The sequence below is a fragment of the Rhinatrema bivittatum genome, chromosome 5, assembly GCF_901001135.1.
Source record: "Rhinatrema bivittatum chromosome 5, aRhiBiv1.1, whole genome shotgun sequence".
In the NCBI taxonomy this organism is placed as follows: Eukaryota; Metazoa; Chordata; class Amphibia; order Gymnophiona; family Rhinatrematidae; genus Rhinatrema; species Rhinatrema bivittatum.
The window spans coordinates 365,255,752-365,280,364 of NC_042619.1; the positions used below are offsets into that span (position 1 = coordinate 365,255,752).

General features: G+C 45.1%; 1 protein-coding gene across 1 annotated transcript in view; it reads right to left on the reverse strand.

The window, feature by feature from the left end:
- TMEM131 (transmembrane protein 131) overlaps positions 1-24,613 on the reverse strand; it is a 334,866-nt gene that overhangs the window by 42,440 nt on the left and 267,813 nt on the right. Inside the window, exons 31-33 of the mRNA XM_029603311.1 lie at positions 23,176-23,300; positions 22,869-23,027; positions 3,785-3,938 (exon numbers count right to left, since the gene is read on the reverse strand). Coding sequence (XP_029459171.1) covers positions 3,785-3,938; positions 22,869-23,027; positions 23,176-23,300 — 438 coding nt within the window. The remainder of the gene's footprint in view (positions 1-3,784; positions 3,939-22,868; positions 23,028-23,175; positions 23,301-24,613) is intronic.

Below are 24,613 nucleotides of genomic sequence, written 5' to 3' on the forward strand. Positions count from 1 at the left end.
CTCTCATACGCTCCATCGCGTCTGTTATCTCTATGCGCCGGTGCGCTCCCAGCCGAAAGTATGCGCCTTGTAATGTGCGCGAAAGATGTGCGCCCATCAACGTGCGCCTAAACAATATAATATGCGCCCAATTACTTTCGGGTGCCTAACATACGCGCCCGTTGCCTGTGCGCTTAGTCTGGTCTGAACAGATCGAGGTGGCGAACCAGGGCAGATGGCGACAGCGAGCAGGAAGGCAAAATGGCGGGCTTCCACGTAGGCAGACCCCGCTAATCCTCGCTCTTCGGAGACCAGCAAAAGTAAAGATGTACGCCTTACCTGATCTTCGGCGCTTCCCAGCTGCGACCCGGGCGGTCTCCGGCTTCGGGGCAAGAGGGTAAGTACCGTCACCGCCGCGCTCGAGGAAGTGCACCCGCTGCCTCTAAGCCGCGCCCGAACTCGTCTCGCTCGGGGGCCAAGTCCTCACCGCGAACGGATCGGGACCGAGGCTGCCTCTATGCCGCGCCCGAGCCCTTCTCACTCGGGGGCTAGGTCCCAGCTGCGATTCGGCCACCGGACCGAGGCTCTTACCTCCGAGGGACCACGGAAATCACCTCGGGAAACTCAACTGGGGGAGAGACCCGAGGGTATCACCGCAGGAGTGCGGGGCTTGTCTTCAGGTAGGATTCTTCTATGAATTTAATCGTTAGAATTTGGAAGAACGCTCAGCAAGCGTGAGGTAGCTCCAAACTGCTTTGGAGACAGAAATTACTGAGCTTCTGCACTTCCTGCAGGGGTATATGTACTACGTGCTGACGTCAGATCAGTCTCCAACTGCTAGCACGAGCACACTATACCCATTCGTTCTGAGTCCATCTGCTACACGCTAGGAAAGGCTAGTCAAACAATAAGATACCTGTCAAAATAGCCAATATTGATTTTGTATTTCTTCAAGCTTCCATGAGGGCATCTTGGGATGCTGAATATTAGGACAACTATTAGCCCTTTAATGTTCCAAAAGACAGTAAACAGTGAAGTGGTTTTGTTAGACTTTCAGAGTATCTTTTCATACACATGATTTTTTGAACAAGAGGTGAACCTGGCTTTGGAATTTGTTGCACTGGTTGGAGACAACCCTGGATGTGCATTCTCTCTCTAAGGCACAGAAAGAGCTTCTGCACACCCAGACCAGAACCAAGTTTGGCTATCACTACGTATGTGTGGTGCAGTAACAGTTAAAGCCAGTATTCCCATGACAAAGCAGATTTTAAGCTACATAAATATTACTAATTTTAACATATCAAATCACAAGCTTTTTTTTTTTTTTATAGATGAAGATCCTCTTTAAAATTGTTACATTATAAAACAATTTATATATTTTCCTTTTTTTTTTAAATCTAGTTAACTGAAATATTTTTATCTTCTGTTGTGTTTTAACTTCCTGGGTGGGTTTCTGAATTGATGCAGCAGGAATAAAGGAAAGGAAATGAACAGGTAAGTTTAATTTTCTCCTCTCTTCTCATTCTGCTACACCAGTCCAGAACACCAATAAGCCGATAATTTCATTGTCAGGACCAGAGATTTTCTTAGCAGAATGAGTATTAAGTATAAAGCTATATAAAGTGTAATGTAAAGAGAATTAAAACTTGTACACAATGTTATGTTGATCTAAGAAACGAATATGACCTAGAATCCCTTTACTGGTGTATTGTGACTTAAAATATGAATGTTAATCCAGATTGTGAAAACTGATCAAGGATATGAATAGTAAACCGTTGTGATCTTCTTTTGGAACACCGTTGTGTATAAAACACCTAAAAATAAATAAATAGGTACCAAAGCCCAATTATTAAGGGAAGGCAGATGTTAAACCCACGGAGTATGCTTGCTCTGAAAGCTCAGCCTTCTTTTGTGAGAACATCCAATCTATAATGCTTTGTAAAAGAATGCAACGTTGCACCTTTACAAATATATATAGCTTGTACAATCCCAGCCTCTGCCCACAAAGAAAATTGTGCTCTTGTGAATGGGGTCTAGTATCTGGTACCTTACTAACCTTCATTACATATGCTGGAGTAATTGTTTCCTTAATCCATCTTGCTAAATTGAATAGAGGTTTTACTAGAGTCTTTAATACTAAATTTAGGTTCCACTGAGGAACAATCGCTCAATTGTGGATATAATCTCTTTACACCATGCAGAAAACGAATGATAGCTTGATGGGATGCTACTGTATTCCCATTTGATTCTATCTGTATAAAAAGAAATGGTTGCTAATTGCGAAACTTTTTTCTAAATATTTTTGTAGAAAATTTAATATATTTGTAATTTCTGCCTGAATATTGGCTGTACCAATGAGTGGATCCACAAGACCTCATTGGGTGGAATGAGCTATTGTGGATAACCTAGTTTAAGGCCTTGTTCTTCTTCCATCCATCCCCTGGATCTTTGTGATTGGGATGAGGTTTATTTTCCAAGCCGATATCCTCTTTCCCAATTACCGGTTTCTATTAGAGCAATAACATGTTCAACCTTTGTCTTCTGGTAATCTCTGGTCTTGGTTCCCAATGATTTTTGACCAATTTTTCAAGTTCCTCTCCAAATAACTTCCTTTAAATGGAAGCTTACATAGGTGTGATTTGCACCATAATTTGAATGCCCAGTGTCAGCCATAGAAATCTTGCACCTACTGATGAAGTCATAGATCTTGATAAAATCCATATGAGATCATATCCATATGAAAGGTATGCTGCTGATTTCAGCCATTCTGCCTCATTCACTTCTAGTAGTTATTCACCCCTGTGCAAAAAAGCTCTTGCAATGTAACCTAAGAACATGCCATACTGGGTCAGACCAAGGGTCCATCAAGCCCAGCATCCTGTTTCCAACAGTGGCCAATCCAGGCCATTAGAACCTGGCAAGTACCCAAAAACTAAATCTATTCCATGTTACTGTTGCTAGTAATAGCAGTGGCTATTTTCTAAGTCAACTTAATAGCAGGTAATGGACTTCTCCTCCAAGAACTTATCCAATCCTTTTTTAAACACAGCTATACTAACTGCACTAACCACATCCTCTGGCAACAAATTCCAGAGTTTAACTGTGCGTTGAGTAAAAAAAAGAACTTTCTCAGATTAGTTTTAAATGTGCCACATGCTAACTTCATGGAGTGCCCCCTAGTCTATTATCCGAAAGAGTAAATAACAGATTCACATCTATCCATTCTAGACCTCTCATGATTTTAAACACCTCTATCATATCCCCCTCTGCCGTCTCTTCTCCAAGCTGAAAAGTCCTAACCTCTTTAGTCTTTCCTCATAGGGGAGCTGTTCCATTCCCCTTATTTTGGTAGCCCTTCTCTGTACCTTCTCCATCGCAATTATATCTTTTTTGAGATGTGGCGACCAGAACTGTACACAGTATTCAAGGTGCGGTCTCACCATGGAGCGATAGAGGCATTATAACATTTTCCGTTTTATTCACCATTCCCTTTCTAATAATTCCCAACATTCTGTTTGTTTTTTTGACTGCCGCAGCACACTGAACCGACGACACAGGGTGGCTTCACTTTGACAATAGGCTCTCAAACATTGAGCGAAAAACTTTTAAAAAGAGTTCCTTTCTTAGGCAAACCCAGGCAGCATTCATCCTTTTTATATATAGTTGGAATCCTCCCTACTGAATATCTTCAAAAACTCTCTTTTCTTGCTTAGAGAGAAAACAAGAAAGAGTGAGGGTCTGAAGGAGTTTTGCTGAGAGAATTTATGCACATACGTTTTAAAATTATTCTCCAATTTCTGCTTACCTGTTCACAATACTGCTGTAAGTGCCACGTGGTATAAATGCAAAGGGCACAGGAGGTGGGGAAGAGGAGGCAGGAATTGGTGAGGTCTGCCGCTGCTTCAAGAAATCATCTACACTGAGAGTTTGCACAGATAGTTTATACAGGCTATCCACAGCTGAGAAAGAAAAAGAAAAACAAATACAAATATATCACCCCTATAACTTTATCATTTTTATGTTTCTCCTTTACAAGGTTAGATATATTTGCCTGCATTTCCTATAAAATAAATATTTTGCTCAGACAATTCCTCTCACATATCTGAATCACTGATATTTATAGGAAAATGGAGCAACCCCATTCATAACACACACTTGTCAGCAATAAATGTGATATTAAACAGGATAAGAAAGGTGTGGCCAACTCTGGTCTTCAAGAGCCACAAACAGATCAGGTTTTCAGGGTGTCTACAATGAACATGCATGAATTAGATTTGCATGCACTGTTTTCACTGAATGCACATCTATCTCATGAACATTCAGTGTGGATATCCTGACAACCTGGCCTGTTTGTGGCTCTCAAGAACTGGAGTTGGCCAATGCTGTGGTATGACTAAGATCTGATATTCAATTACTAAATATCTAAAACAGCTAACATTTGCAACCACATTTTCTATTAAATATCGTATCCCTTACATATTTGTGTTTTGTTAAAAGGACAATATATACTAGAAAAGTGGGTAAATAAACCTGATTGGCAAATATTAACATTCAGTAGGGGCTTAAAAAGGTAACCTATTTGAAATAAGCAGGTTGTCTCCGTCCAGATCCAGGGGCTATAGCAGAAGCATTTGCAACATAGCACTTATTACATTCCTACATAGCTGTGAATTCTGCTGCATTCTTTGTCACCAAGAACATAAGTATAGCGAAAAAAATGGAGAAATTAATTAACCTGAATTTGTTTTCCTTAGTGTAGACAGATGGACTCAGGACCAGTGGGTTTATGCTCCCCTGCCAGAAGATGGAAACGGCGCAAGCTGACGCCACAGTATTTATAACCATGCAGTGACCCCAGCCTGCTAGTATTCTCTTCAAAAGCAAATGTGGACAGACTAGCAAAAAAACTTGATTGAAAACATGATTAAAATAGATAACCAGAATTGTACTCAACCAACCATAAACACTGAACTCACATAAGATTCTAAGTACCCCAAGCTAGGGACTGGATCAACACTTAGCAGTAATCCCTTGGGACCCAGAGCCCTACACATTCATGCAACAGCCGAGGGCGGGAAGTTGAGTCCATCTGTCTAAATTAAGGAAAATAAAATTATCCATAGGTAATTTCACCATTTCCTAGCGTGTTGACAGATGGACTCAGGACTAACGGCATGTACCAAAGCTACTCCCTACAGGGTAGGAGGGTGCCCGTGGTCCAGTCAACACCACACGTGCAAAGGCTGCATCCTCCCGGGCCTGCACATCCAGATGATAAAATCTGGAAAAAGTGTGTAACGAGGTACACGTCGCAGCTTGGCAGATATCAATGGGAGATGACAGATTAATCTCCGTCCATGACACTGCCTGAGCACTAGTGGAATGAGCCCGAGTAGGCAATAGCTTTCCAGCATCCACATACGTGGCCATGACCACCTCCTTAATCCAACGAGCTATGGTAGCCCATAAAGCCGGAGTGCTCTTCTTACTCCTGCCATGGAGAACAAACAGGCGATCCATCTTTTGAAAAGAGTCAGAGACCTCCAGATACCGCACGACAAGATGCTTAACATCCAAGGAATGCAAAAGGCGAAACTCCTCTACATCCCTGACCTTATTCAGGGACAGCAAGGAGATGGACTGATTCAAATGAAAGTCCAAGACTACCTTGGTCAAGAATGATGGAACAGTACCCATCTGTACCTCCCCTGCTGTCACCCAAAGGAACAGCTCCTGGCAAGACAAGGCCTGCAGCTCAGAAATCCAAAGCACAGAACAAATAGCCACCAGGAACACAGTCTTCAAAGTCAACAACCGTAAGGAAAGGCTACGCAGTAGTCGAAACATAGGGCCCGCCAAAAAATCCAGCACCAAATTAAGACTCCACAATGGAACTGGTAACCTCAAGGGAGTCCTAAGGTGCTTCACTCCCTTCAAAAAACGGGCCACATCAGGATAAGACAAGAAAACACCATTCACTAGGACTCTGAAACAGGCAAGAGTAGCAACTTGCACCTTCAAGGAATTAAGGGCCAAGCCTTTATTAATCCATCCTGCAAAAAATCCAGAATGAGAGGGATCTTAATTGAATGAGGAAGAACACACCACTCCTCACACCAGGCCTAAAAAAAACTCTCCAAACCCGACAGGCGAGTCCTCTCAAGGGCCAAACCGTAAGAAAGAATCGAGTTTGATCCTCATGAAGAACCGGTCCCTGCTGAAGCAGATCCATGTGCTGTGGAAGACGAAGGAGGGCCTCCATCAGGAATCGTCGCAAATCCGCATACGATGGACGCCTGGGCCAGTCTGGTGCCAGCAGGATACTAGCACCCTCCAATCTTGCAAAGTATCCTGTCCAGCAAGGGCCACGGAGGAAAAGTATAAAGCAATCTGTCTTCCAGCCAGATCTGTATGAGTGCGCCTATTCTCAGGGACCACAGATCTCTCCTGCGACTGTAGAAGTGAGGAACCTTTGCATTTCGAGAAGTTGCCAGTAGGTTTAGGAATGGAAGGCCCCAGCGATCACAATCAGCTGTAACTCCTCGACTGACAACACCCACTCTCCTGGGTCCAGACTCTCCCTGCTGAGAAATTCCGCTCTTACGTTATCTTTTCCTGCAATGTGAGAGGCCAAGATCATCTGCAGATGACCTTCCGCCCACACCATCAGCTGGTATATTTCCCACGACACTTGCTGGCTCTTGGTTCCTCCCTGGTGATTGATATGGGTCACCATTGTCGTGATGTCTGACATCACGCAAACCGCTTGATTCCACAGCCTGTGGCTGAACTACAAACATGCCAGCCATTCCCGCCCGGGCCTCCAGGCAATTCATGTTCCAGCGGGACTCTTCAGCATTCCAGTGCCCCTGGGCCGTTAACTCCAGTCAGTGAGCCCCCCAACCATGAAGACTTGCATCGATCGTGAGTACCAACCAGGCTGGAGAGGACAAGGGAACTCCCTTTCTCAGATGATCCTCCTGCAACCACCACTGGAGATGGGAGCAGACTGCCATCGGCAAGCGGAGCCGAACTGCATAATCCTGAGACTGCAGGTTCCAATGAGATAGCAGAAAGCACTGAAGACGCATATGCACCCTTGCCCACGGCACCACTTCCAGGGTAGCTGCCATCAAGCCGAGTACCTGTAGGTAGGACCACACCATCTGGCGTATGGTGTTCATCAACCGACGCACTTGAGATATCAATCCATGGATCTGAACTTCCGGTAGGAAAACTGTGTCCTGTGTCAAACCAGACCTCCAGATACTCCAACGATTGGGATGGTTGGAGATTGCTCTTGGCCGAGTTCCTGCAATAAGGAGATCACCTAGTGTGTCACCAGGTGACTTTCTTCCTGAGACTTGACTTGAATCAGCCAGTTGTCCAAATATGGGTGTACCAGGATTTCTTCTTTTTGCAAAGCCGCCACTACTACTACCACCATAATCTAGGAAAATGTTCTGGGAGCGGTGGCTAGACCAAAAGGCAGCGCCTGAAACTGATGACGCCTCAACACCGCAAAGCATAGAAAGCACTGATGTTCCAATCGGATGGGAATATGAGGTAAGCCTCTGACTGATACAAGGTGGTCAGAAATTCCCCCGACTACACCGCCATTATCAGAGAACGTAAGGTTTCCATATGAAAATGAGTCACCTTTAAGTGATGGTTGATCCAGGATGGGATTTCATAAGAACCTAAGAACATAAAACATGCCATACTGGCTCAGACGAAGGGTCCATCAAACCCAGGATCCTGTTTCCAACAATGGCCAATCTAAGTCACATGTACCTGGCAAGTACCCAAACATTACATAGATCACAAGCTACCGCTGCTTATCAATTATCGTAATACCAGTTTATGGGTTTAACCTCTAGGAACTTATCCAAACCTTTTTTAAATCCAGTAACACTAACTGCTGAGACCACATCCTCTGGCCACTATGTGCTGAGTGAAAAAGAATTTTCTTCGATTTGTTTTAAATGAGCTACTTGCTAACTTCATGGAGTGCCCGCTGGTGGTCCTATTATCTGAGAGAGTAAATAACCGATTTACATTAACTTGTTCAAGTCCTTTCATGATTTTGTAGATTTCTATCATATCCTCAGTCATCTCTTATCCCCTTTGCATACCCACTTCCAGGACCCACTGGTCCGATGTGATCTTGACCCACCTCTGATAGAAGAGAGAGACACGTCCAGGCAGGTGGGTTCGCAAACCTTCATTGGGAAGCTCGGGAAGGTCCAACACCTGAACCTACTCCTCTCTTAGGCTGTTGGGGACGAAAGGACTGAGACCTACTGGAAGGCCAAGTCCTCTGTAGGGAAGAAAACACCTGGAACCCTGGAAATGACCCCTCTGTAACAGTTTCTTATCCTCCGGCAACCGAAGCACCGGAGACTCGCCCCACTTACTGGCCAGTTTCTCCAACTCGCTCCCAAACAAGAGCAAGCCTGTAAATGGCATTTTGATAAGACTGGTTTTGGAAGCTGCATCAGCTGACCAATTTCGCAACCAGAGTTGACGCCTGGCCGCTATCACCGAAGCCACTCCTCTGGCCAAGGTCCGGACCAAATCATAGCCTGCGTCTGCTAAAAAGGCGGCATCAGGTTCCATAACAGCTCTAGAATTCTCTCCAGACAACAACTTCCTGAGAGAGAAGCAGACAAGATCTCGCCACTAGGGCGCAATAGGAAGCAATCTGTAAATTCATTGCCACTGTCTCAAAGTATTGCTTAAGAATAACCTCAGTCCTTGTATCATGTACATCCTTCAAAGCCGCTCCCTCCCTCTACGGGGATAGTCATCCACTTAGAAATGGCACATACCAGAGCATCCACTTTGGGAAAATGCAAACTCTCTCTCACAGCAGGATCCAGGGGGTACAGACCTTCCAATGCCTGACCCCCTTTAAAATTTTCCTCTGGGGCATCCCATTCCATATCAACCAATTCCTGAATGGCATCCATCACAGGGAAAAACCAAGAGGCTTTACGTAAGGAAATCAAAATGGGATTCTTCCTCGGCTCTGATATAGCATCCGAACCAGGGACACCCAGCTGTTTCAAGGTCTGGGAAATCAAGGCCAGCAGAGTTCATCTCTATGAAAGAACCGCAACATGGTTCGATACGGTTCCAGCCTTGGAGGAATTTCCCCATCTTCCAGGGAATCAAGATCAACCATCATCGGTGCCATCCGGATTCCTGTCAGGAACTCCAGTAGGAAGCTGAGGTGAGCGACGGCACTTAGGCATAGGACCGGAAGAGGGAAAAGCTGAGGGTCCAACTGGACAGAAATGGGGGAAGCAGAGGACTGCGCCTGAAGAAAGGCTTGTAAGCCAAGCCCAGAAGGAACTAGAGCTGGTCCCACAGAACTGCTCTCACTAGTGGAGGAGTCAGTCAAGAAAGAATCAAGATCAGTCAAGTCAAGGCCGTGACCAAACCATCATCAGAACTGAAAGAGCCAGGCTTAGCAAAATCCTAGGAAGACAACTCTTCCTGAGTGTCTGAGTAGCGTTAACACATTTTAGAAGCCAGGTCAGGCTGAGAAGCCCAAACATGACAGGCAATACAAATAGGAAGATGCTTAGGCTTCTTTTTTACCAGTGCCATCACTGCAGGTAAGCGTGTGTCTGAACAGCTCGTGCTCAAAAATGAAATGAACCCAAAAAATAAGTGCGTCAAAGTGAATGCACAACCTGTGTGTGCAAGAAAAAAGCTTAAGTGCGGGGCCTAGTCCACAGGGGGCCGCTCAACCTGCCAGGCTTCCCAGTTCCCCAACCCCAATGGGAGCGGGAACGAACATCGGTATGGTGCGCCAAGAACGGAGACCGGAAGTCCTGAAACCCCTGTCTCTGATACAGGGAAAACTTTTTTTTTTTTTTAAATCTTACCTGAGCTCAGCGCTTACCAGATGAGTACAGAGATGGTCTCCAGCTGTGGGGGGAGAGGCCATCTGCCATCATCACCTCACTCGCTGCCTTTCAGCTGAACTAGCAGCTAAGTCCACACCGGGAAACCCAGCTACTGGACCAAGGCACAGCTCTGAGGGACCATGGAAATAGTCTCAGGATTTCTCAATTGGGGGAGGGACCTTTAGGTATCACCGCAGGAAAGTGAGACTTTCTTTTCCTAAATTTAGAATTTCATATTTCTCATTCCAAAAAGCTTGAAGCAATCCCCACAGGGAGATGCATGTCCACCATCTGCTGGAGATGGAGAATACTGGCAGGCTGGGGTCACTACAGGGCTATATATAATGTGACGAGAGCTTGCTCTGTCTCCTACTGATGGCAGGGAACATAAACCCACTGGTCCTGAGTCCATCTGTCTACACGCTAGGAAATAGGTAGTTTGTCTTCATATATTTCTTGACTTTGCATACATCCTCTATTTATTCAAATATGCTACTGCTGTTGCATTGTTGCAAAGAATTCTCACAGCTTTGCCTTTAATGGAGAAGAAAGTGATATATTGCTAACCTTATTGCTCAGGTTTCCAATCTGTTGATTAACTATGTAGCTTCTGAGACCATTTATTTATTTATTTATATTCTTTTTTTATACCAAGGTTCATGGCAAATGTCACATCGCATCGGTTTACATAGAACAAAACTCCTTGTAATATTTGTTTTTGATAATGTGCTCCCCATTCTGCTAAATTCACATCTGCAGCATGTAAACCGGTACGATAAGACCTGGTCTTGAGTGTCGGTATAGTAAAAGAAGTTAAAAAAATAAAATAAAAATAAATAATGTTCATGAAGGGAGTTCTAGATTTACACCTTTTTCTAGGTTCTGTGTTTTTGACCACCAAGCAAGACCTCTTTAAAGGGAGAGAGACATGACACTTGTAATTTTATATTTGTGGTGGCCAACAAGAGAGGAGGGAACTTTGTGGAGGTTTCATGTGAGCTCTGGACCACGGAACTATGTCATTTGTCCTAATATTTGGAAATAACCACAACCCTTCATTATGCTCTTCATTATGAGAATGTTTTTATTTGTTCGATTACCTTGATCGTGCACTTTGATGTTAGAAATACATGGCCCTCCCTGGTATTGAATTATGCACCCAAATATTCTAAAGACTCAGTTGGGTGAAGACTATTTACCCACCGTAAACATTCTAAGAATTGTACTATTTTGTTAGTAACTAATTCCTTCTAGAAATATTTTTGGCTCTGATCAAACAATCGTTTAAATATGGATGAACCATGATCCCTTCTTTTATCAGAAAAACTGCTACAACCATCATTACTTTGGTGAATGTTCTTGGAGCAGTAACTAACTCGAAGGGTAGTGCTCTGAACTGATAATGTTCCCCCATTATGCAGATTGAAGGTACTTCAGATGGTCATTTCTGAGTGGAACATGAAAATATGCCACTGATAGGTCTAGTGATGACAGAAACTTGCTCTGATGTACTGACATCATGACTAACCGTAAAGTCTAAATAGGGAAATATGGGATACGTAAACACTTTCTCACTTCTTTTACATTCAGGTCTGAATGAAGTCTTTTTTTGGATTCACTAGGTAGATGGAGTAACATCCTCATTCTTGTCCCCGTTGTGAAACTGGATATATTGCTTTCAGCAGTAGAATTCTGTTTAGTATAGTTTATACTGCTATTTTTATTTGTTGGAGATGAATATAGTGAAGCACTACAGTATGATATCCAGAACTCATGTAGGTCCAAACTCCTGGTAGAATAGCTGAAGGTATCCGCCTACTGGCTGTTCCAATGAGTGGAACTGCAAGACCTCACTGGATGAAATGAGCTGTTCCAGATAAAAGAAAATTGTTTCTTACCTGCTAATTTTCGTTCCTATAGTACCAAGGATCAGTCCAGAGAAGTGGGTTGTGTATCCCTACCAGCAGGTGGAGTCAGAGAACAATTAGAACTTTGGGCACTGCTAAATAATGAGAGTGCCACCTGCAGTCCCTCAGTATTGACCTGTACCCAAGCCAAACAACCAATACTAATGGGCGAAGGGGCGACCAAAAATCACTGTCCCCCACTTCGCCCCAAGGAAACATGAGTAAATAAACTGTTAGAAAAAACTGCTCCAACAATCGTAATCTGGAAAAAAGGAGCTCTATGAAAAACTAGGCAAATTGTAGCCAACACAGTCTTTCGGTAACTGAAGTAAGGGGTGGGCCACTGGACTGATCCTTGGTACTATAGGAATGAAAATTAGCAGGTAAGAGCCAATTTTCATTTCCCTATACATACAAGGATCAGTCCAGAGAAGTGGGATGTATCCAAGCCACCCTACACTGGACGGGAACCCGAAAGACCAGCGCGTAGAATACTTGCACCGAAGGATGTCTCATCAGAGGCCTTAATGTCCAAGCGATAATGCTTAGTAAATGTGTGCAAAGAGGACCACACCGCTGCCCGGCAGATCTCCTGAGGTGATAGCAACTGACACTCCGCCCAGGAAGTAGCCTGAGCCCTGGTGGAATGAGCTCGGAGACCCAAAGGCACTTGGCGGCCGCGGACCAAGTATGCTGAAGCAATAGTCTCTTTAATCCATCGAGAAATGGTCGCTTTAGACGCCTTATCCCCTTTCTTTGCACCCCCGAAAAGAATGAACAAATGATTGGAGCGTCTGAAGTCATTGGTAACCTTTAGATAATGCAATAAGACCCGGTGCACATCCAAAAGAAGAAGATCCTTGCCCTGAGGCGACCCCTTGGAACCCTGCGGGAACCCTGGAAGCTCCACTGTCTGATTAACATGAAAGGCCGAAACCATCTGGGGAACAAAGGAAGGAACCGTGTGTAACGTCACCCTATCATCGTGAATCTGCAAAAAAAGGGTCACGGCACGACAGGGCCTGCAATTCAGAAATCAGATGCGCTGAGCAAATGGCCACCAAGAACACAGTCTTCAAGGTTAGATCTTTCAGGGAAGCGGTGCGTAGAGATTCGAAAGGAGCGCCACAGAGCATACGCAATACAAGATTTAAACTCCAATCTGGACACACTGCACGGACGGGAGGTCGTAAATGTTTGACCCCTTGAGAAATCGAACAATGTCAGGGTGTGCTGCAAGCGAACCACCGGCAAACTTTCCCCGCAAGGCTCCCAAGGCCGCTACTTGGACCCGAAGAGAATTGAACGCCAAACCCTTCTTGAGCCCCTGTTGCAGAAAATCCAGTACCAGAGAGACCGCGACCGTTAAAGGATCGCAAGAGCACTGACACCAGGTCTCAAAGAGCCTCCATACACTCACATAGGCCAGGGAAGTGGACGGACATCTTGCCTGCAATAGAGTGGAAATAACTTGTTCAGAATAACCACTCAATCGTAAACGTCGCCTCTCAAAAGCCAAGCCACGAGAGAGAAGCCATCCTCCTGATCCAAAAAGATGGAACCTTGACGAAGTAGATGCGGTAGATGAGTCAACTGCAAAGGACCCTCTAGGGCCAAGCGAATCAGATCCACGAACCATGGGCGGCATGGCCACTCTGGAGCCACCAGCACCACCCTTCCAGGGTGGAGTTCTATGCGACGGAGAAGCCGACTGATGAGAGGCCAGGGGGGAAAGGCATACAACAGAATCCCTGTTGGCCAGGGGCACACCAGAGCATCAAGACTGACTGAAGAAGCGTTCTTTCGACAGCTGAAGAAGCGTTCTTGTCTTCGCATTCTCCCGCGTTGCCATCAGATCCAACTGTGGGACCCTCCATCTGGCACAAATGTGGTTCCTTGCTTCGGGAGACAGTTCCCACTCTCCCGGGGTCGAGTTTTCACCTGCTGAGAAAATCCGCCTGCACGTTGTCCACGCCTGCGACATAGCAATTCCCCCGAGATGACGCTCCGCCCAAGCGAACAGAAGACATGCTTCGAGTGCCACCGTAGGACTTCTTGTCCCGCCCTGTCGGTTGATGTAGGCCACCGTCGTCACATTGTCGGAGAACACTCGAACCATGCGTCCCTGAATCCAGGTATGGCAAGACGTACCGCTCTTGTCTCGAGACGAATGATGCACCACGAGCCCTCTGTTGAAGACCAAAGCCCTTGGGTGGATCTGGTGTTGCACACAGCTCCCCGTCCTGACAGACTCGCATCGGTGGAGACAATCAGCCAATTTGGTGGGTTCAAATCCACCCCCTTCTCCAGATTGTCGCGCGAAAGCCACCATGACAGACTGGCTTTGAACTCTGGAAGCAGAGACAAGGGTAGGTGGAACTGCTCAGACACCAGACTCCACCGTGACAACAGCGCACGCTGTAGCGGACGTAAGTGGGCAAATGCCCATGGAACCAAGTCTACGGTGGAAGCCATGGATCCCAGCACTTGCAGATGATGTCACACAGCGGGTGTTTGTCTGAGAAGAAGTGCCTATATCTGACTCTGCAACCTGGCTACCCGGTCCGACACCAGAAAGACTGCCTCGCAAGGTATTGAAATGGGCTCCCAAATAGGTCAGCTCTTGGGTGGGTTCCAGGTGACTCTTCTGAAGATTGATGACCCATCCGAACGATCTCAAGGTGAACATCACCATGCGAACCGATCTTTCGCAGTCCTCCCTGGTCCTGGCATGAATCAGCCAGTCGTCCAGGTATGGATGGACCAGGATCCCCTGCTTGCGAAGGAAGGCCGCTACCACCACCATGACTTTGGTGAAAGTTCGAGGAGCCGTTGCCAGACCAAATGGAAGGGCCTGAAACTGGAAGTGTTGTCCCAAGACCTTCAAGCATAGAAACCTCTGGTGACATAGCCGTATCGGAATATGCAGATAAGCCTCCATAAGATCCAGGGACGCAAGGAACTCCCCCATCTGAACAGCAGCCAGCACCGTCCACAGGGTTTCCATGCGAAAACGAGAGATTCGGAGACAACGGTTCACCTTCTGATGGTCTAGGATGGGACGAAACATGCCCTCCTTTTTGGGAACCACAAAGTAAACCGAGTAACATCCCCGACCCTCTTCTGCCTCTGGAACCGGGACAATGGCCTGTAGCTGGATCAGGCGCTGCAGGGTCTCCCGTTCTGCTTCCTGCTTGCTGCGCGAGGCCACGCGGGACTCCACAAACACCTCCTGCATGGGACGTGAAAACTCTAGAGCGTAGCCTTCTCTGATCACCTCCAGGACCCAACAGTCTGAAGAGATCCTTGCCCATTCCGTGTAAAAGCTGGACAATCTTCCTCAGACAGCTTCGATGACGGAATGGGGACTTGTGGTTTCATTGGGAGGGTTTACTACCTCCTGTCCCGAGGTGTCCAGAATCCCGGCCGGGACGACGACCCCCTCGAAAGGACTGCTGCTGTCCTGAGGTCTGCTTAGACGTTGAAGGCGAGGAATACTTGCCGGAATGAAATCGGCGTGAATCCTGAAAACGTGGCCGCGAAGGAAACACCTTTCTGGTGGGCCTTTTATCTTCCGGCAACTTATGCCCCTTAGATTCTCCAAGTAGCTTTACCAACTGCTCCAGTTCCTCACCGAACAGGAGCTTACCCTTAAACGGGAAGTTACACAGCTGAGATTTTGAAGACAAATCCGCTGACCAATTGCGCAGCCACCGCAGTCGGCGCGCAGCCACTACAGAAACCATGCTGTGCGCTGACGTTCACACTAGGTCGTAAAGCACATCTGCTACATATGCGATGCCCGCCTCCAAACGAGCGCCTTTCCAAGGCGGTACCACTGCCAGCTCCTGTAGTGGTGTTAGAGGCCTGAACCCAGCACAAACATGCCCTCTGCATGAGGCTGGTGCAGATCGTATCCCGAAGACTCCATGCAGCCACTTCAAAGACTTGCTTCAACTGGATCTCCAGCTTACGGTCCTGCATATCTTTTAAAGTGGCAGCACCCGCTACCGGAATAGTGGTCTTTCATTGACACAGCCGAAACCGCCGCATCCACCTTCAGAATTTTCAGAAGATCCAAGACATCTGTTGAAAGAGGATAGAGCTTGGCCACAGCTCTGCCCACCTTGAGCCCCGCGTCCAGTGCATCCCACTCGTGGGTCACCAGCTTGCGAACATTTTTAGGCAATGGAAAGGACGAAGTGGGCCCCCATATTCCGTCAAGAACCGGATTAACCCCATCACTATCTGATTCTTCCTGAGAGATCTTAAGCCCCAGAACTTCCAACACCTGGGGAATAAGGGGTCGTAGTTCTTCTTGCTTAAAAACGCGGACCATGCTGGGATCATCCCCTTCTGTGGGTGGCAAATCATCATCATCTGCAGCATCTTGCTCAGGGTCCCCAAGATCAATAACCAAATCCGGAACCTGAGCCGAACCCGGAACTCCGGAGGGTTGGGGAGGGTTCTGTGGGCCCTGGGGACCATCACTTCCCCCACGGGCCTGCTGTTCCTCGAGTCGACCCTTCTTGAACGGGAGCTCGGAAAGACCCACTGATTGAATTTGCCTCCTGAAGCCCGCCTGCTTTCTGGCCAGGAAAGCCTGGTGCATTAAGACAAACTCCGGCGAAAACCCCTCCGGGTCTCCATCTGCTGGAATGGGATCCTGAGGAGACGGTTCACCCAGTCTCCCAGTGCTGTCCTCCGCCACAAGGGCTAAGACTGGAGGGGATCCCTCCTCCCTTGAGGGAGGAGGGATCCCGGGGGAAGGGCTCAGGGCCCGACGAACTCTCCATCCCTAGGAAGAATAAGGGAGGGAAAAAACAAAACTAAATTCTGCTTTCGCGCCCACACACCTGACAGAGCATGGAGAGAAAGCGAGGGCCCCTTGAAAAAACCGCGCAGCCACGGGGCCCAGGAGCTGAGGGGAGGAACGGAAAAAATAGGAAAAAAATGCCGACAGGCCCGTTGCAACGGGTCGCACTGCCGAGCGCAGTGAGCCGCGCCAAAAACTGGCTGGCGAAGAAAACACTCCTTCCCTTCAGAGCAACCCAGAGCCCCGGGAGTAGAGGGAAAGGGGGCCGAAGGGCTGCCAAACACCCCAGAGTGCCTGCAAGGCTGGCTGTCCCAATCCGACTCCTTACCTCAGCTCGAAACCACAGAGGAAGTATCACTCAGTTTTACTTTTTTTTTAAAAAAAAAAAACTTTACTGAGTCCTGTAGAGCAGTGGTTCTCAACCGGTGTGTCGCCAAGAACACGCAGGTGTGTCGCCACACTTCCCGGTCCCCCGCTGACCCAGCTGCTCCCCGGTCCTTCTCCGCCCGGGCTTAAAATGCTGTCAGCCCGGGCAGAACGCGGCAGAACAGGTGGAGTCAGCGGCACCGGCATGGTCTCTTCTTCCCGTCCCCGCAGCCCGGAAGAGGAAGTGGTGAGCAGCGGGTGCATGCGCAGGAAGAAGAGACCACGCTAGTGTGGTCAGCGTCAGCCCGAAGAACAGAAGAGAGGCGCGGCCTCAGGAATGAGCAGCGCGGCGCGCAGAAAAAAGAAGAAGAGCGTCAACCCCCGCGACCGATGGGACTCCTTGCTCCGCCAGGGCTGAAAACGAAGGAGGTTAGGGTTGGGAGGAGGCTGCTGCTGCTGCTAGTTCCGGGGAGGGAGGGAGGGAGGGAGAGCGAGTGAATGAGCAAGCAAGCATGTGTGTTTGGGATCCTGTGTGTGTGTGTATTTGTGTGAGTGAGATAGCATGTATGTGAATGATTGAGAGCCTGTATGTGAAAGAGTAGGTCTGTGATTGAGAGCCTGCCTGTGAGAGAGACAGCATGAATGTAAGTTTACGATTGGGAACCTGTATGTGTAAGTTTGTGATTGAAAATCTGTTTGTGTGAAAGTGTATGTGTGTATGATTGAGATCCTTTGTGTGTGAGAGAAATCATGTGTATGTATGATTAAGAGCCTGTGTGTATAAGTAAGAGAGAGAGCACGTGTGTCTGTGTGTGATTGAAAGCTGGTTTAGGTGAGGGAGCATCTGAGTATGTGATTGAGAGCTTGTGTGTAAAAGAGAGAGAGAGCATGTTTGTAAGCATGTGAACGAGAGTGTGTTGAGAGAAAAAGACAGCATGTATGTGTGTGATTGAAAGCCTGTGTGTGTAAGCGTGAAAAGATAGACAGCATGTGGGTAAATGTGTAATTAAGAGCATATATAAGTGAGAGAAAAAGCATGTATATATGTGAGTGACTGAGAGCATGTGTGTATAGGTGTGTAATTGAGAGCCAGTGTGAGAGAGCGCTGGTATGTGACAGAGAGGAGAAAGTTCCAAGCAAACCACCCCTCCTCCTGCTAATTCAAAACAATCTCAGGAGACCTGGATATCAAATGTTCCCAGGTATGCAGAGGAAAACCATTTTTGTATCATTTTTCATTTCTTGGTCTTTTGTGTCTATTTTGAAATATTTTATTGGTATCTAGAATTTTTTATATGGGTTTTTAATTATTGGATATTCCACTCATCAGCTGTTTCGAAATAATCTGTTCTTTTTGTTAGTATGGTTTTACTGCTACTGATTTTATATTTCTTGATTTGTTTTATAAGGATGGGTGATGTTTCTTTTTTTCCTTTGTTGCACTGCATACAGAGACTCTGGCTTGTTGCAGTTTCCAATTCAGTTTTTTCTGCATGCTTCTAGTTATGCATTTTGGTCTCTTTATTCCTTGTTAGGTGAGGGTCAGCACATGTGATTTAGGTGAGGTTTTCTGCTGGCGTGTAGTTTCTGTGTAGGGCTCTATAGCAGCCTGACTTGGTCCGTTTTCCTAATAGAAGATGTATTGGTGTCTTAAGGCCTGGTGTAATATTTTCAGTGTTGGACTCAGGAAACAAATCGGAAACCGATCCAAGGTGCTGACAAGCAAGGAAAAACAAGCTGATCGGTGAAAAAACAGCCTTTATTGGAAAAAGCCCGACTCTGGCCGAGTTTCGCACCCACAGGAGCTGCCTCAGGGGCTATTGTTAATGGGTGTCTTCAATGTGATTGAGCATACATCAGAATCATTTGATCCAGGCTGAACAACTTGGTATAGTAAACATATGTATTCTGCAAAACTGGTGCGATGAAATCCTTATGTAGCCGTGGTAAGGACTCACTACATGTGTGTTCAAAAATTACTCTATGTTCCTTGTACACGCATGATAGGAACATATATTGAATGTGTGCAAATTCTCTGGCACGTCTGAGTTTTGCAGAATACATATGTTTACTACACCAAGTTGTCCAGCCTGGATCAAATGATTCTGATGTATGCTCAATCACATTGAAGACACCCATTAACAATAGCCCCTGAGGCAGCTCCTGTGGAAGCGAAACTCTGCCAGAGTCGGGCTTTTTCCAATAAAGGCTGTTTTTTCACCGATCAGCTTATATTTTCAGTGTTGCCTTTTCTTAGGTAAGGTGGTTACTGTTTAAGTGCTGGAAATTGCTGCTGTTTTGGTGTGGGATGTTTACTATTTATGTAGTTTCTGTTAAGACAGAATACGTATCTTTTCCTTGTCATTTTAAACAATAAAAATAATTACCGGACCTTTACTTTTTATTTCCGCCGTGAATTGTGATGAGCAGTGTGTCACAGATGTGAGCGTGGCCTGTCAGGTGTGTCACGATGGGAAAAAGGTTGAGAACCACTGCTGTAGAGCAGAGAGGGTCGAAGGAGCAGCTTTGGGGGAGCGCAGCCACGGAGGTGAGTAACCAGGAGCCCCTGGTCTTCACACTCCGAGTGGTGACCGACGAAACCCAGCCAGAGGTAACCAACCCCCTGGACGTCCGGCTTCGACTGAGGGATGGCCCAAGGAAGGTGCCTAACACCTCAGGAAGCAATCCTGAAGAAAAAAACCCGGAGAAAAAAATCTAACTAAACTGAAAAATTAACTAAGACTGCAGGTGCCTCTCTTCCAGCTGCTGGAGTCAGAGAAATACTGAGGGACTGCAGGTGGCACTCATTATGTAGCAGTGCCCAAAGTTCTAATTGTTCTCTGACTCCACCTGCTGGTAGGGATACACAACCCACTTCTCTGGACTGATCCTTGTACGTATAGGGAACCTAGTTATTGGCCTTTTCTTTTTGCTCCTTGAAAGGATTGCTCCCTTTCTTGAATCTTTGTGGTTAGGACAAATTGCGTAATTGTCTCTGCCTTCTGTTAGGCTGATAAAATATTTGAGCTTTGTCTTCTGGTAGTCTCTGTGGTTTTGGTTCCCATAGGGTTTTGACCAATTTTGCCTCTCTGAATAACTTTCCTTTAAAGAGAAGCTTACATAAGGTATGCTTTGTACCATGAGTTAACCACTAACTGTCACAGCTAAGGAAGTCTTATTCCACCTACTGATGAAGAGAGATCTTTATAAAATCTGTACGAGATCATATAATCCATCTGGAAAGGTATACTACCGCTGATTACATCAATGCCGCCTCAGCCCCTTCTGGTGCTCGTTGCACCCTGTGCAAAAGCTCTCACAACTAACTTGAACACATTACAATTTGAACTGTAAGAGATGTGGATGATAAACATGTTTTAATATTATCGCTCTTTTCCTATCCTGATGGTCTATTAGTGCTGCTCCTCCCTCTACAGGAATGGTTGTCTTTCTGGTTACAAATGAGACCACGGATTCAAATTGTGGTATTTGAAAAACATTCTAGGATTTCATGTGGCAACGGATAAAACTTGAAGAAGGTCTTTACTCATTTATGAACCAGCTTCTGTGACTCATTCTGCTAATAACATGCTTTCTATTTTAGAGTAAAGGGAAAAAGCTGTTGCCATACTGGGTCAGACCAAGGGTCCATCAAGCCCAGCATCCTGTTTCCAACAGTGGCCAATCCAGGCCATAAGAACCTGGCAAGTACCCAAAAACTAAGTCTATTCCATGTTACTGTTGCTAGTAATAGCAGTGGCTATTTTCTAAGTCAACTTAATTAATAGCAGGTAATGGACCTCTCCTCCAAGAACTTATCCAATCCTTTTTTAAACACAGCTATACTAACTGCACTAACCACATCCTCTGGCAACAAATTCCAGTGTTTGTGCGTTGAGTAAAAAAGAACTTTCTCCGATTAGTTTTAAATGTGCCCCATGCTAACTTCATGGAGTGCCCCCCCCCACCTAGTCTTTCTATTATCCGAAAGAATAAATAACCGATTCACATTTTTTAAACACCTCTATCATATCCCCCCTCAGCCATCTCTTCTCCAAACTGAAAAGTCCTAACCTCTTTAGTCTTTCCTCATAGGGGAGCTGTTCCATACCCTTTTATCATTTTATTCGCCCTTCTCTGTACCTTCTCCATCACAATCTTATCTTTCTTGAGATGCGGCGACCAGAAATGTACACAGTATTCAAGGTGCGGTCTCACCATGGAGCGATACAGAGGCATTATGACATTTTCTGTTTTATTCACCATTCCCTTTCTAATTCCCCATTCTGTTTGCTTTTTTGACTGCCGCAGCAACTGAACCGATGATTTCAATGTGTTATCCACTATGATGCCTAGATCTCTTTCTTGGTAGCTCCTAATATGGAACCTAACATCGTGTAACTATAGCATGGGTTATTTTTCCCTATATGCATCACCTTGCACTTATCCACATTAACTTTAATTTGCCATTTCGATGCCCAATTTTCCAGTCTCACAAGGTCTTCCTGCAATTTATCACAATCTGCTTGTGATTTAACTACTCTGAACAATTTTGTGTCATCTGCATCAGTTAGTCAGCCAGAGTGACTCACTGGTCTCTTGATTAACAAATGTTGGTTCCTAATCAAACCAAATCACACTACCTTAACACCTTTCCAAGGTGAGTAACTGAACTTTTCAACCTTTTTACTTATGTATACACTGCTCCTAGCTTATTTCTAGCTTCTGGCTACTTTTTTTTTGTTTTTAATAGACAAACACTAACTTCTGTTTATTTGCTGCCTTACTGACTATTAAAAGCACAAACACACTATTAAATATTCCCAAATAGTTAACTTCGCCCCAATACTTTAAAAAAAGAAAATTTCCCAAGCAAAAACTGATTCCTTTCAGCCACCAGCAAGGTGATACTCTCCTCTCAGTGCCAATAACTACTTTCTGCTATCAGATGCAAAATGTTGTGGCATGGAGTGTTCAAATAAAGGCCACAGGGCATGAAAAGAAGATAAAAAGAAACAAATGCCCAAATTTTCAAAGAGCTTTGTTGCAAAAACTGGGGGATATGCGTATGGTCGGGCCGTGCACATACAGAGCGCATTTTAAAAATAGCCCAGCCATGCGCATATCCCCTGGTATGCGCAGAAGTGCCGGCCTGTCTCAAATAGGCGGGCTGGGGCGTGTGGTCTGGGCAGGGGCCAGCTGGGATAGCGCCATTAGGCCCTGTCCCGGTGAAGCGTGCGCAGGTAGCCAGTTGGCATGCGTAACTTACTTCTGCTCCGAAAGAGCAGGTAAGTTCTAAAACAAAATTAGGGTAGGGAGGTAGGGTTTAGGGAGGAGAGGAGAGGAGAAAAGGTAGGAAGGGTAGTTAGGGGGATATGAAAGTTCCTTCCCAATCCGCTCCTTAATTGGAGTGGACTGGGAAAAAGTTGGATCGCGTTGCCATGCGTATTTAACACCACCCCCCCCCCCCAGGCGTCGGATTTTATAACGTGCGCATCAGTACACACATTATAAAAATCGGCATATCCGTGTGCACGCACCAGGAATCGCGCGCACATGGACGCCTGTGCATTTAAAAAAAAAAATCTACCCCACAGTGAACAAAATACATGTCTCCTAAAACAGTACTTCTCAACCCAATCCTCAGGGCATATCTAGCCAGTCAGGTTTTCAGAATATCCACAATAAATATGCATGAGATAGATTTGCATGCACTACTTCAGTTTACGCAGATCTATCTCATGCATATTCAGAAAATCTAACTGGTTAGGTGTGCCTTGAGGACAGAATTGAAAAGCATTACCCTGAAAGGAGGATATCCATGAAAATGTACCACTGATAACAGATCACAGCAGTGCCTATATTGTAAAATTTTGTACTTACCATTGCCTGCCTTGTGAATTGGCACAGAGTCCCACTCTGGTGGGGGAGAATCTTTTTCTCCTTCTGAACTGCTGGTATTGCCCAGTTCCTGACCAGAACCACTGGGGAGAAATTTCACCAATGCTGATGGCCTGCTGTCCACTAACTTGTTGTTCAGACCTGCATAAAACATTAACATACCAAGTTTTATAAGATGGTGCTTCTATTTATGCAGGAAAGCTAGACTATATTAGAAAGTAAGCAGCTGTTTGGATGTGATACACTGAAAAATTGTCTTTTATTCAGACATTATTAAAAAATAAAATACCTCTTGTTTTCTGGAGGTTTCTTGGTTTTGTTCCATTTGTCAATGAGTGCTGAAGAGAAATTTTGGAAGAAAACGTTTTGCGCTGCTTGTTTTCCAATGGGGTGGTATAAGGTAATTCTAAGGAACTGAAAGTAAAAACACACAAATCAGTTTTAAAGCAGAGAAGTATTTTTGTAGGCTTAACATTGAAATATATTTCAGAATTGTCTCAGAAATGTTTGTTGTGACTAGCCCAACTAACCAATAAGAGCAATCCCTTTCTTTGAATGTCCTACTCAAATTATCTTTTCCAAAACAAAGCATTGGATGGAAGGAAGCAAAGAAATGGGAGTGTCTGAAAATAGCAGGGAATTCTGTACTAGGATTGAGAATGGATATAAGTTTATAGAAACTCCAGAGGATGTTATCAATATGTTCCCATAGTCTAGGTGAGTTTTCTTGATCTGATATAATTATTAATTCCTGTAACCATGGAAAAGTTACTACTTCCTAGTGCATAAAATAAATGCTTTGGTATTTACCTTGTTTTCACTTAAGCAACTATTTTACTGTGTGGTCTTCTACAGAATTTTAAAGAATGATTTTTACACAGGCAAAATATTTATACTACAAAAGTAAATGGTACTTATTACAAATATACAAAACCAGCAGAGGTATTTAGATAACTGTATTCTCAAACAGGCTCTAAAAGAAATACTAGCAAAATTGACTCTAATACCAATTACATTCTAGTTCTAATTGATATCTCCGCTGCGTTTGATACTTTAAATCACAATATACTATTATCCAATTTATCCCAGATAGGTATCACTGGTTCAGTTCTAAAATGGTTTTCTTCTTTCATTTCAAATCAATCACAGCGTATTACCATTGGACATTCAAAATCAAACTGGGACTCCACCAAATCAGGGGTACCCCAGGGATCATCGCTGTCTGCTCTCTTATTCAACATATACCTAATCCCTATTTGTCGCCTGTTAGAAGGCCTCAATCTGAACTTCAGTATTTACGCTGATGATATCCAGTTTACGATTCCTTTCACTATTTCTTGGTCTAACACTTTTTCGCTACTTCACCTCTATTTAACAACTATAAAAACCTGGCTATCTCACAATAGACAAACTTAATGCTGCAAAAACTGAAATTTATCTACTGCACCAGACTCATCGCTTCAGCCTCCACAATCCTTTATGTTTGAAAACCAGGTCATTCCCATAAACAACCACGCAAAAAATTTAGGTATGATTATAGATTCGAAATTATCCATGGCAAACATATCGGATACAGTTAAATAATCTTTTTTTAAACTACTTATGCTTAAAAAACAAACCTTTACTAACGACAACTGATTTTCGATCTATAACACAAGCACTTATCTTAACTAAACTTGATTACTGTAACTCTCTATACTTGTTTACCCCTGTCAACATTACACCCA